This window comes from Oratosquilla oratoria, chromosome 43 (genome assembly GCF_046742065.1).
Source record: "Oratosquilla oratoria isolate Oo_2021 chromosome 43, ASM4674206v1, whole genome shotgun sequence".
In the NCBI taxonomy this organism is placed as follows: Eukaryota; Metazoa; Arthropoda; class Malacostraca; order Stomatopoda; family Squillidae; genus Oratosquilla; species Oratosquilla oratoria.
Window position 1 is genome coordinate 14,401,265 of NC_134819.1, and position 16,172 is coordinate 14,417,436.

General features: G+C 45.4%; 1 protein-coding gene across 5 annotated transcripts in view; it reads right to left on the reverse strand.

Moving 5' to 3' along the window:
• Positions 1 to 16,172, reverse strand: part of LOC143022078 (nuclear valosin-containing protein-like) — a 207,139-nt gene that overhangs the window by 103,976 nt on the left and 86,991 nt on the right. For all 5 annotated transcript variants that reach the window (XM_076180030.1, XM_076180031.1, XM_076180035.1 and 2 more), the window contains one exon: positions 6,201 to 6,319. In XM_076180030.1, coding sequence (XP_076036145.1) covers positions 6,201 to 6,319 — 119 coding nt within the window. The remainder of the gene's footprint in view (positions 1 to 6,200; positions 6,320 to 16,172) is intronic.

A 16,172-nucleotide genomic window follows, 5' to 3' on the forward strand; every position in this document is an offset into this window, starting at 1 on the left:
TTGATAGAGACGACTTATTAAAATGGGACAGAAGTGACATAAGAGGACACGAGAAGAAGCTAAAGAAGAACAATTACAGAAGAGATTTGAAAAAGAATAGCTTCCCACATAGAGTGATTGATGTCTGGAACAAACTAAACAGAGAAACAGTGAGTGCCAAAACTATACAAAATTTTAAGAATAAACTGGATGCTGAGAGATATGAAAATGGGTCACTATGAGCATAGCTCGTCCTGTAAAATACAACTAGGTAAATATATTCTGGGGTATTGGCTGCATGTTATTGTAGCAAAGTAGCATGCAGTTGATACTTTAGGGTCTATATTGGGTGCCCCTATGGACCAGAGCCACACATCATTTTGTCTGTGATAGAGGAGGACTCTGTTCATAGAGAAATTATGACACTTTTATACTACGACTGTCCCTCCGTTATGCTGTCCCCCAACCCCTTGTTACTGTCCTGTACAATTTCTCTGAATATTAACCCCTACCATACGGTGACGCCTACGTAGGCGTCATGAGGAGCAAGTGGGTGCGCGAGGATGCTGACGTCGTTGTCTTGATTATATTTATCGTAGTCATACCTGCGTGACTCCCATAATCTGTAAACTGGCTTCATCATATTTTCTATGGTTATCAAAATTCACAGGTGAAAGAGAACGAGCGATAGAGCAGTGACTTTATTATGACGCAACATTGCAGGTCTGGCAGCTAATGCTGCCAGACGTGCGATGTGGCCCGTATTGAAGGGGTTAATTTCCTTTTTTGCCTACCTTCCCTGTGGTGGGGGAAAAGAATACTACCAACAAGTATTTCCACTTGGATTGTAAGAGACAAGAAAAATGGGACGGGGATTGAGACCAGGCATCCTTCTCCCTGTAGCCCCACAAGGGACATTCCTTAAAGTAAAGGCATAAGAGGGTCTAGGAGTTGTCCAACCAGCACCCTAAGGTTTGGGTCTTTTAACCACTTCCATACAGTGACGCCTACGTAGGCGTCATGAGGAGCAAGTGGGTACTCAATGATGCCGACGTCGGCATCTTGATTATATTTATTGTAGTCGTACCTACGTAATCTCCATTCTCTCTAAACTGGCTTCATCATATTTTCTATGGTTATTCAAGTACACGGGTGAAAGAGATTGAACGATTGAGCACCGACTTTATTTTCTATAATGCGATTATTATGATGCAACATCGCACGTCGGGCAGCTAATGCTGCCAGACGTACGATGTGCCCCGGAGTGAAGAGGTTAATGTGCGTGGATGTGGTACCGATACGAGTAAAAGGGAAGAGATAGGTATTATGTTTGTGAGAAGAAAGATGGATGTGTTGGCTTTGAGTGAAACTAAGTTGAAAGGTAAGGGCAAGTGTAAGTTTGGGAGTGAAGTGGGAGGTTATCAGGAGTGAAGAGAGGGTGAGGGAGGAAAGGGGTGGCTATATTAGTAAGTGAAGAGATAGGTAAACGTGTAGTGGAGTGGAAGGTTTCCTCAAGGTTAATGTGGATGAAGGTGAAACTGGGAAAGTAGATGTGGGTTTTGTAAATGCATATGGGCCTGGTAGTGAGAAGAGTGTAGAAGAAAGGGAGGCTTTTTGGATAGACTTAAATGAGTGCATAGAGGATTTAGGGAGAAATGTCAATGTAATAGTACTGGGAGACCTTAATGCTAGGGTAGGAAATAATCCAATTGATGGAGTGGTTGGGAAATATGGAGTTCCAGGAAAGAATTGTAGTGGAGAGTTGAAGGTGGAAATGTGTCTAGAGAGTTGATGATAGCAAATAGTGTTTCGGAAGAAAGTCAAGCATAAGTACACATGGGAGAGGGTGGTAGATGGAAGGTTGGTAGATAGAGTGTTAATGGATTATGTAGTGGTAAATAGGATTATGATAGGAAGAGTTAAGGATATACATGTGCTAAGGGGAGAGGGTGGGGGAATATCAGATCATTTTTTGGTGGAAGGTAAGTTGAGAGTGGAGGATAGATGGAGAAAGAGGAAAGGGACAAAAGGTAGGGAGGTACTTAGAGTGAACTCTTTAAATGAAAATGAGCTGAAGGAGGAGTGGGAGGGTGTGAAGGATAGAGTAGAGCTAGGAGTGGAGGAGGAATGGGGATGGTTCAAGGAGGGAGTCACAAAGTGTGCAAAGATTGTTTGTGGAACAAGAAGGACAGGAGGAAATAGAAGGAAGGGTAGTAAATGGTGGGATGAGGTAACAAAGAAGGTTGTAGAAGAGAAGAAGCGAGCTTTCACAGATTGGTTACAAAATAGGATGAGGGAGTCATATGAGAGGTACAAAGAAAAGAAAAGAGAAGTAAAGCAAAAGGGAAAGGAGGCAAAGAGGAGAGCAGATGTGAAGTGGGGTAAGAGTATGACAGAAAATATTGAAAGTAATAAAAAGATGTTTTGGAAAGAAATTAAGAGAGGAAGAGGAGGCAAATCAAGTAGAGAAGAAAAGGTAAAAGGTACACATGGAGAGATGATAATGGAAGAGAAGGCAGTAAGGGGAAGATGGGCAGAATATTTTAGGGAGTTGCTAAATGTGAACGAGGATAGGGAAGGAAAGATAGCTGCAGTGGGAAATGCTAAGAAAATGACCATGATGAGTGAGGAAAATGGAAGAGAAGGAAGGATGAAGTGAAGGCAGTTGCTAAGATGATGAAAGCAGGTAAGGCACCTGGTCTGGATGGATGCCATGCAGAATGTCTGAAGAAAGGGGGTGCAGTGATGGTGGACTGGCTGGTGAGGTTATTTAATGTTTGCTGGAGAGAGGGTAGAGTGCCGGAGGACTGGAGGAGTGCCTGTATAGTTCCACTTTACAAGGGAAAAGAGGACAAGTGTGAATGTAGTAGTTTCAGAGGGATTAGTTTGTTAAGTGTAGTTGGGAAGGCTTATGGGAGAATCTTGATTAAGAGGATTAGGAGAGGAACAGAGGAAGTAATTGGTGATGAACAGTGTGGATTTAGGACAGGCAGAGGTTGTGTAGATCAGATCTTTGTGGTAAGACAGATATGTGAGAAAGCTATAGGAAAAGGGAAGGATGTTTTTTGGGCTTTTATGGATCTGGAAAAGGCTTATGACAGGGTAGATAGAAAGGCACTGTGGGAGGTTTTGCTGATATACTGGATAGGAGGAAAGCTTCTAGGAGCTGTTAAGAGTTTTATGAGGGTAGTAGAGCTTGTGTCAGGATTAGAAATGGAGAGAGTGAGTGGTTCGAGGTAAAGGTGGGACTTCGTCAAGGATGCGTTATGTCACCCTGTCAACTTATACAAGGATGGGGAAGTGCGAGAGGTGAATGCGGGGGTAGTGGGTCAGGGATTGGAGATGGTTAAAGAAAATGGAGAAAAGTGGGAGGTGAGCCAGCTGTTGTTTACAGATGACACTGCACTTGTGGCAGGATCAGAGGAGGGGTTGGGGAAGTTGGTGACAGAGTTTGGGAGAGTATGTGAAAGAAGAGAGCTGAAGATAAATGTGGGTAAAAGTAAGGTGATGAGATGTACAAGGGGTGAAAGTGGCAGTAGACTGGAAGTGAGTATTAAGGGAGAGCGACTGGAGGAAGTAGATAGTTTTAGATACTTGGGTGCAAATGTGGCAGGAAAAGGTGGAGTGAAGGTGGAGGTAGAATGTAGATTGAGAGAAGCAAGTAAATGCCTTGGTGGATTAAAAAGTGTAATGAGGAATAGACATTTGGGAATGGATGCTAAGAGGAGACTGTATGAAGGAGTGATTGTGCCTCTTAGCATCCTTTCCCAATTGTCTATTTCTCATTACACTTTTTAATCCACCAAGGCATTTACTCGCTTTTCTCAATCTACATTCTACCTCCACCTCTACTCCTCCCTTTCCTGCCATATTTGCACCCAAGTATCTAAAACTATCTACTTCCTCCAGTCTCTCTCCCTTAATGCTCACTTCCAGTCTGCTTCCACTTTCTCCCCTCATACATCTCATCACCTTACTTTTACCCACATTTATCTTCAACTTCCTTCTTTCACACACTTTCCTAAACTCTGTCACTAACTTCCTCAATCCCTCCTCTGATCCTGCTAAAAGTGCAGTGTCATCTGCAAACAACAGCTGGCTCACCTCCCACTTTTCTCCATTTTCTTTAACCATCTCCAATCCCTGACCCACTATCCTTGCACTTACCTCTCACACCATCCCATCCATGTATAAATTGAACAGCCAGGGTGACGTAACACATCCCTAATAAAGTCCCACCTTTACCTCAAACCACTCACTCTCTCCATTTCTAATCCTGACACACGTTCTACTACTCTCATAAAAACTCTTGACAGCTCCTAAAAGCTTTCCTCCTATCCCATATATCTGCAATACCTCCCACAGTGCCTTCGTGTCTACCCTGTCATAAGCCTTTTCCTAAATCCATGAAAGCCCAAAATACATCCTTATCATTTCCTATAGCTTTCTCACATATCTGTCTTACCACAAAAATCTGATCTATGCAACCTCTACCTGTCCTAAACCCACACCATTCCTCTCCTAATCCTCTCAATCAAGACTCTCCCCTAAGCTTCCCAACTACACTTAACAAGATAATCCCTCAGAAACTACTACACTCACACTTGTCCCCTTTTCCCTTGTAAGGTGAAACTATACAGGCACTCATCCAGTCCTTAGGCACTCTACCCTCTCTTAAACAAACATTAAATAACCTTACCAGCTAGTCCATCATCACTGTACCTCGTTTTTTTCAGATATTCTGTATAACATCTACCCAGACCAGGTGCCTTTCCTGCTCTCATCATCTTAACAACTGCCTTCTCTTCATCCTTCCTTATTTCTCCTCCATTTTCCTCACTCGTCACTGTCATTTTCTTACCACTTCCCACTGCAACTATCTTTCCCTTCCTATCCTCCTTCACATTTAGCAACTCCCTAAAATACTCTGCCCATCTTCCTCTTACTGCCTTCTCTTCCATTATCATCTCACCATCTGCACCTTTTCCCTTTTCTTCTCTATTTGATTCGTCTCCTCTTTCTCTCTTAATTTCTTTCCAAAATTTTCTGTCATACTTTTACTCCATTTCACATCTTATGCTTTAGAAGAGGATATTCAACTCTAGACTATTTGCAGATGGTGAACCAATTAATCAAGAAAATGACAGACTACAACATATCTCTTTGTTAAGCTTTCTGAGTCACTAGAATCAATAGCAATACTATATTTGATATAAGAAGGGTGCAAACACATCATAAGGGTTCTAGATTAGATTTATGCAAAAGGTGCCACTGTTATTCAACTATATAAAGATAGAAATCAAGATCGATAAAGGTAAAGGCAAGGCAATATAATTTCACCCAAACTATTTACAACTTCCTTGAAAGAGATTTTCAAAGGGATGAGTTGAGAAGAAAAAAGGTTTGAAGATTAATGGCGAATATTCTAACTACCTAAGATTTGTGAATGACATTATTCTTATTTCAGAAAGAGTAGGAGACTAACAAGATATCGTATGCTGAGTGATCTGAACAAGGAAAGTCATAAAGTAGGTTTAAAAATTAATAAAAGTAATAAACAACATGAAATTTCAAAGTAAAAAGATTATAATTGATGGTGAGTTTTGAAGAAGTTGAATAGTATAATTATTTAGGCCAGCTGGTGAAAGTGACAAAAGAACATGATAATGAAATAAATAGAGGAGTAGGGTGGAGACATGTTATAGAATGAGGGATCCAAGTACATGTTTTTGAGAAATGAAAGGTGCTAAAAGAAATAGGTAGCTGGGGATGGACACAAAGAGAAGACTATTTGAATGGGTTATTGTAAGGCAGAAAAGAATTCAAACATGTTTGAGATGTATGATGAGGGTTATTAAGTATGGAAAGAGTGAGAAATGAGGAGGAGGTGAGGCAGAGGGCAGAGGCAGAAAGGTTGCTGGCAGGTAGGGTTGATCAAAGCATACTGGGATGGTTTGGACACATGGATGAGGTCAAACAATCATAATCATCAATAGGGGCATATGTGAAGGAGTGCATTGTTTTACTCAAACACTGGCACCAGTCCCCATGGTCCCTGCAATCAAGCTCCCATACAGCCACCCTTCCTTCCTTCCCACTACAAACAATTCTCGACAGGTTCGATGAACTTGCCCCAGCCATGAATTCTGAGGGTGTCCCATTGTCTCCTTCAGAGAGGATTCTCTGAAGACACTTAGTACTAAAATGAGTCTCATACATACCTTTTCCATGCAATCCCTTGGGCTTTATCTGACAGCCTTTTAAGGTCCCCTGGCATGTATCCTGGGGTGCGATGGGCTATTTCATCTAAGTTTATGTGGGGACTTTCCTTACACAGCAACTATAAATTGGAAAAGAAAAGAAAAAATACTGTAGACATTATATGTATAAACATGAGCCACATTATGGAAGGTAAATAATCACTTAAATCAATTAGATATTCAATAACATTTAGTTAAACTACAGCAATGGTCTGAAAAGTGGCTTATGAAATTTAACACAAGTAAATGTGAGGTTATGCACATAAGTAAGAATAACAAGTATGATAACAGGGTATTTGGAAATTTATTAACAAAAGTAGATAGTGAAAAGGATCTTAGCATAATTATCAGTTATGATCACAAATCATCTAAGCAGTGTATTTCAGCCTCAGAGAAAGCAAATAGGATTTTAGGATTGATTGTATGATCTTTTGATCTTAAAAGTCCATCTGTTATTAATACATACATATATATACCAAGGCTTTTTTCCCCTTACAAGGGAGAACATAAGAACATAAGAATAAAGGAGACTGCAAAAGACCATAAGGCCTACACCTGGCAGCTCCGTATCCATCACCACCTGTAATCCCCATCCATAAAGTTGTCTAATCGTTTTTTAAAACAACTGATAGTTTCAGCGCTTACTACATAGTTACTAAGTTTATTCCATTCATCGACCACCCTATTAGTAAACCAATTCTTGCCTATTTCCTTCTTAAATCTAAATTTGTCCAGTTTATACCCATTACTGCGAGTCCTGCCCTGTTGTTTTATTATGATGACCTTGTTTGCATCACCCTTGTTATAGCCTTTGATCCACTTGAACACTTCTATTAGATCACCCCGCACTCTGCGTCTTTCCAGAGAGTGTAAGTTTAGGTGCCTAAGCCTCTCTTTGTAAGGCAAATTTCTGAGTCCTTGTATCATTTTGGTCATTCTTCTCTGTACTGATTCTAGTGAATTTATGTCCATTCTGTAGGACGGAGACCAAAACTGTACCGCATAGTCAAGGATGGGTCTAACTATCGCTAGATAGAGTTTAATAATTACCTCTGCACTTCTATTCGTTACCATCCTGGCAATGAAGCCTAATGCTCTGTTAGCTTTATTTCTGGCGCTAATGCACTGCTTCCTGGTTTTAAGATCCGAACTCACCAGAACTCTCGCCAGTCCCTCTCGCACTCAGATTTTTCTAAAAATGTGTTATCTAAGTTGTATCTATTTTCGGGGTTGTGTAGCCCTACGTTTAACACGCTACACTTAGAGATATTGAAGTTCATTTGCCATTTCACCGACCATGTTAACAGTTTATTAAGATCATATTGCAGAATCTGGGCGTCGTCTCCTGACCTAATTAGGCATCCTATTTTAGTGTCATCCCCAAACTTACTAACATCACTATTTAACCCATCATCTAAGTCGTTTACATACATAATGAACAAAGGAAAAGGCATAAAATCATTCCCACCCATTCCATCCCTGAATACACTCCACACCCCTCCACCCTCCCTCTTATCTTAGCACCTCCTGGATGACAGGTCATCCCTGTACCTTGTTCACTGCCCTGGGTCAGAAGCAGTGTCACAAGACACAGCACATCCACAGCAAGGCCACTTCATTAAATCGGCGATCCCCCCTCTCCGTCCCCCCATTGCATAAAAGGAGAAGACGGGGAGAAATTCCTTCGGGCTGTGTCAAATTTTGCTCACACATACTACCTATAAATCATTAGTTTGTCCACATTTGGAATATGTTGTTTCAGTGTAGTCACCAAATCTCATTAAAGACATTGACAGACTGGTAAAAGTACAATGGGGAGCCACATAATTGATTCCTAATATCAGAAATAAATTATACGAAAAATGACAAAAACATACAAATCTATTTTCCTTAAAAAAGTGCAGACACTGGGGTGATTTGATACAGATCTGTAAGATTCTAAAGGGAATTGACAATATCAAAAGTAATGAAATTTTCACAATGACTGAACAAGACAAGAAATAATCGTCTCAAACTGTCAAAACATAGATTTAATTGGAGAATGGGCAAAAAGAACTTTGTCAACTGTGTAGTAAAGAAAAGGCATAAACTTCCTGCAGAGGATGTGCAATGTAGTATAATTTGAAGTTTCAAGATTCAGATCAGTGGTTTTTAACCTTTTTTTGGCTGCAACCCAAAATCCTGTCCAGATTGATGGCGACCCTTACCTTCACAAACATTTTTATTTAAATTGTAAAATACATATGTCTTAATGCATTGCTTCTGACACAGAGCAGTGGGAGAGATGCAGGGATGACCCATCATCAAGGAGACGAGATAAGAGGGAGGGGGGTAAATGGGAGTGGAGTATGTGGAGATGGATTGGGTGGGAGTGGATTTTATGCCTTTGACTTTGGTTACTTCCCCTGTAAGGGGGGAAAAGCCGTTGGTATATGTATGTGTCAAATGCTTGTCTGGGGTATTGGATGTATGTTATTGTGGAATTAAAAGCTGCTCAAAGGCATGCAGCTGATACTATAGGGTCTATAAGGTGTGCGCCTATTGACCAAAGCCACACATAATTTTGTCTGTGATACAGGAAATCTCTATTCATAGAGAAATGATACTTTAATTATACTGCGACTGTCCCTCAGTTATGCTGTCCCCCCCACTCTTAATACTGTCCTGTACCACTTCTCTAAATATACATACATACATATACCATGGCTTTTTCCCCCTTACTAGGGAGGTAGCCAAAAAGGAAAAGGCATAAAATCATTCCCACCCATTCCATCCCTGAATACACTGCACACCCCTCCACCCTCCCTCTCATCTTAGCACCTCCTTGCGACACTACCCTGGGTCAGAAGCAGTGTCGCAAGACACAGCACATCCACAGCAAGGCCGCTTCATTAATTCGGCGACCCCCCCCCCCCTATCCGTCACCCCCATGCTAAAAGGAGAAGACGGGGAAAAATCCCTTTGGGCTGCGTCAAATTTTGTTTACACATACTACCTCAACCCCCATCCCCCTGACCATTCCACCTATTGCATCACAACATCATCCATATACAACCATTCTCCATTCACCCGTCTTCTGTCCTCTCCCGTCCTTCCTCAACAGACATTCCCCTCTTCCCCAAAGCCCCCTTCACACCATCCATCCACCTCATCCTAGGACGTCCCCTCATCTTCACTCCCTCCATATCTGCCTTCCATACCTCTTTTACTAGTCTTACTTCACTCATTCTTTCCATGTGTCCAAACCATCCTAATACTCTTTCATCAACCCTATCTCCCAACTCCCTTTCCACCCCTGTTCTCCTCCTCACCTCCTCATTTCTCACTCTATCTAGCCTAGTAACCTCCATCATACTTCTCAGACACCTCATCTCAAACACATTTAAACTCCTCTCTTATGTTCCTTGTTTCTGCCCCATACAGTGCTGTTGGGACAATCACTTCTTCATACAGTCTCCTCTTAGCATCCATTCCCAAATGTCTATTCCTCATTACACTCTTCAATCCACCAAGGCATTTACTCGCTTCTCTCAATCTACATTCTACCTCCACCTCCACTCCTCCCTTTCCTGGCACATTTGCACCCAAGTATCTAAAACTATCCACTTCCTCCAGTTGCTTTCCCTTGATGCTCACTTCCAGTCTGCTGCCACTTTCACCCCTTGAACATCTCATTACCTTTTACCCACATTTATCTTCAGCTTTCTTCTATCATACACTTTTCCAAACTCTGTCACCAACTTCCTCAATCCCTCCTCCGATCCTGCCACAAGCACAGTGTCGTCAGCAAACAACAGCTGGTTCACCTCCAACTTTTCTCCATTTTCTTTAACCATCTCCAATCCCTGACCCACTACCCTTGCATTTACCTCTCGCACTACCCCATCCATGTACAAGTTGAACAGCCAGGGTGACATAACGCATCCCTGACGAAGTCCCACCTTTACCTTGATCCAACCACTCTCTCCATTTCTAATCCTGACACAAGCTCTACTACTCTCATAAAAACTCTTGACAGCTCCTAGAAGCTTTCCTACTATCCCGTATAACCGCAAAACCTCCCACAGTGCCTTTCTGTCTACCCTGTCATAAGCCTTTTCCAGATCTATAAAAGCCCAAAAAACATCCTTCCCCTTTCCTATATCTTTCTCACATATCTGTCTTACCAGGGAAAAAATACTTTTTTATTTTCCAGAGCCATTTTTTTTTTTTTTTCTTTAATTTCACCAGAGCCATTTTTTTAATTACCAGAGCCATTTTTTATACTTCCAGAGCCATGTTTTTGCAGGTTCGATTTCCTTCAAACTATTGGAAGGCTAACTCATTACTCATGGGCATGAAAAATAATTTTTTTTTTTAAACAAATCAGCCTTTAATTTTGGGGAGAGGGGGATGGGTGGGGGAAGAATAAGATACATGCAAATTTACAGGTTATTATTGTAATGTATTGATGCAAACATGTCAAATTAGTTAATGGATTTCAATACGATGCAAATTACTGAGTTTTCTTGTTAAGTTAAGATCCACTTGCAGAGTTTTGTAGAATAAAATTAGTATTTTCTGACTTTCTGCTGTTCTGCATAGTACTATGCAAGTCTTCTATGGTAGCAGTACAAGGTCACTATGTAATTTTCATTACTTGATATTAATCTAGTTATAGCAACCTAATAGGTTAAACCTGTTTATATGATTATTTGATTAATCCATTAGCATGTAGTTCTCAACTTCTCATTCTCAATGCTCAGTTTACACTAGGTCTCTTAATCAGTTTTACTCACTCTTTAACTCTTGCACTTTGAATTTTTGATGATTCGATCCAGTTACTGTTATTTAGTCAATGGTGCATTGTACATGTAGTCAGTTGTTGTTGTTGTTGTCGTTCCCTAGACTGTCTGTCCGAGCAGTCCCGTCTCCCCAAGGAAGGCCACAGCCGAAACTGGGTTTTCCCACAAATCCTTTATAGAGTGTATGTTGTCCTGGAGCTGCAACGTCTACGTCGTGGGACCACCCCCCAACCCCAAGAGTTGGGGGCCAATCAGCAGCAACTACCCCTGGCCATCAGCTCTACGCAGATGGCACCGATCCCCAAGGAGGAGCTACGCCTACCTGGGGGAGTACCACATGTAGTCAGTACATTGATTGGGCAGCTAGCTGCATGCAACCAATGAACTTCCCTGCATACAGGTACCATGCAATTGGCAACTAGAGACATTATGTAGCACGATAGTTGTGTAGAGTCTAGTCAACATGTACTAGTATACGCGTGCATGCAGCTGATACGAAGCTAGGCTACGTAAGCCATTGAACTCTAGCAGCTATACCGCGTACACATACGTACGTACATCAACAAATTAAAGTTGATTGATGTGTTGTGTTTATGATATCAATTGATAATGCAATGATTGATCACGGGTAAGTTGTGTTTGCTCTGATCCTTTCATCTATGGTTATGGGATTCAGGGATTGCCAAATGATGGATAATGCATGAAAAACGTTGAATCTTGCCACGGGAGCGATTTTTTTGTGGGGGATCGCTCCCGCTATTGGATTTGCGAGAGCGACATTGGAACTTTCCCGAGCGAAATCACTCATCGCTCCCGTATATTTTTTTTCGCTGTGTCTTACCACAAAAATCTGATCTACACAACCTCTACCCGTCCTAAATCCACACTGTTCCTCACCAATTACTCCCTCTGTTCCTCTCCTAATCCTATCAATCAAGATCCACCCATAAGCCTTCCCAGCTACACTTGACAAGCTAATCCCTCTGAAACTACTACATTCACACTTGTCCCCTTTTCCCTTGTAAAGTGCATACAGGTACCATGCAATTCGCAACTAGCGACATTATGTAACACGATAGTCATGTAAAGTCTAGTCAACATGTATTAGTATACGCGTGCATGCAGCTGATACGAAGCTAGGCTACGTAAGCCATTGAACTCTAGCAGCTATACCGCGTCCACATACATACGTACATCAACAAATTAAAGTTGATTGATGTGTTGTGTTTATGATATCGACTGATAATGCAATGATTGATCACGGGTAAGTTGTGTTTGCTCTGATCCTTTCATCAATGGTTATGGGATTCAGGGATTGCCAAATGATGGATAATGCATGAAAAACGTTGAATCTTGCCATGGGAGCGATTTTTTTGTGGGGGATTGCTCCTGCTATTGTATTTGCGAGAGTGACATTGGAACTTTCCCGAGCGAAATCGCTCGTCACTCCCGTGTATTTTTTTTCGCTGTGTCTTACCACAAAAATGTAATTTTCGCAGGAAAATTAATTTTTCCCTGATACAAACCTGAGGTACTCCTTACCCAAGGATACGCGGCGCGTTTCTACCGCTAACACTGTGTGTGCTTGAAAACACCTCACTCCGAGGGTCTGGGCAACCATTATCCTCAGTAAGGGGCCCTCCTGGGGCAAGGGGGGCCCCCCCTCCCCCCGCAAGGGTAGGAGGGTAGAAGCTCCATTGTCTAAGCGGTAGCGATCGAGTCAACATCTCTCACAGTTCCGTGCTTGTATCAGGAAATTAATTTCCTGCGCCAATCCCGCATCGTTCGATTATCTCGAACGCAATCGGCATCGGCCTTCTACACCCTTCCAACGGCGTCCTTTGTGTGGAACGTCCTGCATCGCCGCCTTCCCCCTGCTTGGATCGTTCGATTATCTCGAACGCAATCGGCATCGGCCTTCTACACCCTTCCAACGGCGTCCTTTGTGTGGAACGTCCTGCATCGCCGCCTTCCCCCTGCTTGGAAGCGCTTGAGTCCCCTTTATCCCTCTCTTTAATCTCCACCGGGTATTCTCCGCTTCTCTGTAAGTATGGAATCTGATCCTAGTGTTGTTGTTCGCGATAGCATGTGTGCCTTCGCCCGTGGTGAATTTCGCTGCCGGGCTCTTCTCCCACCGACAACTGTGGACCCACACTCTTGGTGTATCCATTGTCGGAATCTGGCATGTTCCCCTTCATCCCCGTGTACTACGTGCGCTCAATGGGGTGATAAGCAGTGGTCCGCGTATTTTCATGCTCACCGGAAGGTGCAGCCACGGGTCAAGATACGCGGGCCAGGAAGATGGCTTCCCCCCTCACCCGACACAAAGAGAAGGCATGCTACGTCGGCGGAGGACGCGGGCAGTTGTCTCCCCCCTCCTAAGCGTAGTAAACGGAAAGGTTGCACAATAGCCGCCCCGAGTCAGTCTCAGGCTAAATTGTCTCCTGTTCCTGCTAAAAGGGGGGCTAGTTTCGACGGGCACGCGCCATTGGCCCCCGCGAACTACCCCCCGGGTACGAGCTTTTTCCCGGTTGCGTCCATACTCCCCGGCAGCTCCACCCCCCCACGGACAAAGGAACCGAGTTCGGAGATTCGGAGCGCGTCAGCCTCTTCTCCTTCTCGGGTGACCCCCAGTCCCACCCCTTCCACCTCTCGTCAGACGAGCCGGGTCATCACCGGAACCCTTTCTATGCCCGGTGGGCAGGAAGCCCGAGGTGTACCCACACGCGCGTTCGTCGTAGGTGACTCAGCTTCGTCCGGAGGAGGCAGTCTCCCCCTGGCGTCTCCCGGACCATCCGCACCCAGGCGGGACCCTCCAAGAGGACATTCCCCGGACCTCCTCCCCACTCTCTGTTCACTCGTCACTACGTTGAAGGAACAGATGGAGGCCCAACGGGAATTTTTCCGCGCTTCTCAAGCGCGGTTCGTGCACCGCACGGAAGCTCGTGAGGAGTCTCCGCCCCCAAGGGCCCCCCTCGACCAGCTTCCACTTGCTCAGCCCCCCCCTGAACCCATCAGTGACGAGGATGGTAGCGTGCGGTTCCTCTCTGCCCGTGCCGACCCCTCCTACGCCGACGACGATGTCCACAGCGCCGTAGGGGGGGGGTCACGCTCCCTTTCCCCTCCCGTTTCCCAGTCGGAATCCTCGATGGTGGTCCCACCTTCCTTCTCGGACGTCCTCGCGAGGGTTCGGAGGGCGAATCGACTGGGCCCCCCGAAAGAAGAGGAAGCCACATTCGAGTCTGACATCTTCATGGCGGCCAACTCTCACAAAGCCCAGCCTACTCCCCTCCACCTTCCATGGAGTACGCAGACGGCGAGGGCCATGGCCCAGGCCTCCGACGCTCTCGCAACAAGGACGACCGAGAGGGCGCGTTGGCATCCGGTCCCATTGGAACACCAGAAGCGCTTCTACACCCCATCGGGGTCAACCCTCAGACCAGCCTCGATCCCGGCGAGGTTACCAGAGCTGGTTAAGGCGGACGCCGAGTCGCTGCGCAGACGAAAACGTCCTCCTCTCCGGCAGGGAAGTCAGCGACCACATTCATTCACTGGCTCTGTCCCTGGCGGTGAACTCCTGGCTAGAACGCCTCCTTGCCTCGGCGAGGGAGTTCTTACCCGAACTACAACCCCAGGAAGAATGCGACCTCCAGGCTTTTTTGGCAAGCGCGAGCAGAGCCCTGAAGCATCAGGCTTCCTGTCTCTCAACGTCCTGGGCCAACTTCGAGTCCCGCAGGAGAGACACCATCCTCGGGGACCCCAGTGACCCCCTCCTCAGGGAGATTTATGCTCCTTTGAGGAGGGCCCCCCTGCTCACCCACACGCTGATTCCCCCGGATGTGGTGGACTCGGCAATCACTAGCACCAACCAGTTGCTACACAACAGAGCCATCGAGAGAACAGCCGTCTCTAGCTCGAGGCCAAGGACCACCCCCCCATCGACCCCTCGGTCCTTTCAGACGCAGAGGCAGCCTTTTCGTCTCCCTAAGCGGGAAGACGGGCCCCCTCCCCATTCGAAGTCCAAAGCCCAGACAGGAAAGCCCCGCCCCTTCCCCAATAGAGAACAGGGGCGCAAACATCATAGAGGCTCTGGACCCCAACGCAGGAAATTCTAGGAACTCGCCTGCCCTCCCGCACAGGATAGGAGGTTGCCTCTCTCTCTACTGGAGAGAATGGGAGGCTGCCGGGGCGGAGGACTGGACCATCCAGGTTATCAAGGCAGGCTATCGTCTTCCTTTTCACACCATCCCCAGCCTCTCCCCCTATCCCATCCAAGTCAGCAACTACCATCCGGACTCGGATCGCGGGCGGGCCCTAGTGGAGGAAATCTCCACTCTGCTCCAGAAAGGAGCACTCGAGGAAGTCTCAACTCCGGACCCGGGGTTCTACTCGAGGCTATTCCTAGTACCAAAGGCTACAGGGGGGTGGAGACCTGTCATCGATCTGTCTCCTCTCAACAAGTTCATTTCCCTGACGAAGTTCCGGATGGACACCCCAGAGGCCGTGAGGGCGTCTATCAGGGAAGGGGACTTCATGGTGTCCCTGGACCTCCAGGACGCCTATTTCCAAATACCTGTCCATCCCTCATCCCGAAAATTCCTCCGCTTCGTCCACAAGGGGACCACTTTTCAATTCACCTGCCTATGCTTCGGCCTCTCCACAGCACCCCAAGTCTTCACCAGAGTGTTCAAACTCGTCTCAGCGTGGTCCCACTCCAGAGGGATTCGCCTACTCCGTTACCTGGACGATTGGCTGATCCTGGCACACTCCGCCCAGCTATGCCGCGACCACCTGGGGATAGTCCTAGCTTTCATCCGCAAATTGGGCTCCACGGTCAACCGGACGAAGTCAGATTTCATTCCAAGACAGAGAGTCACGTACCTGGGTATGGTTCTGGACTCTTCCCTCATGCAGGCATTCCCAGTAGAGAAGCGAATCCAGAATCTCTCTTCCCTCGTCGTGCAGGCACTATCGACCGGGTTCCTCACGGCCAAACAGTGCCAAGTCCTCCTGGGCCACATGGCCTCCGTCGAGAGGTTAATACCCAGGAGCAGACTGAGAATGCGACCCCTACAGTGGCTCCTCAAGTCCCAGTGGTCTCCGCTAAGGGGAGACACCCGTCAACACATCACCCTTACCGGAGAGGTCA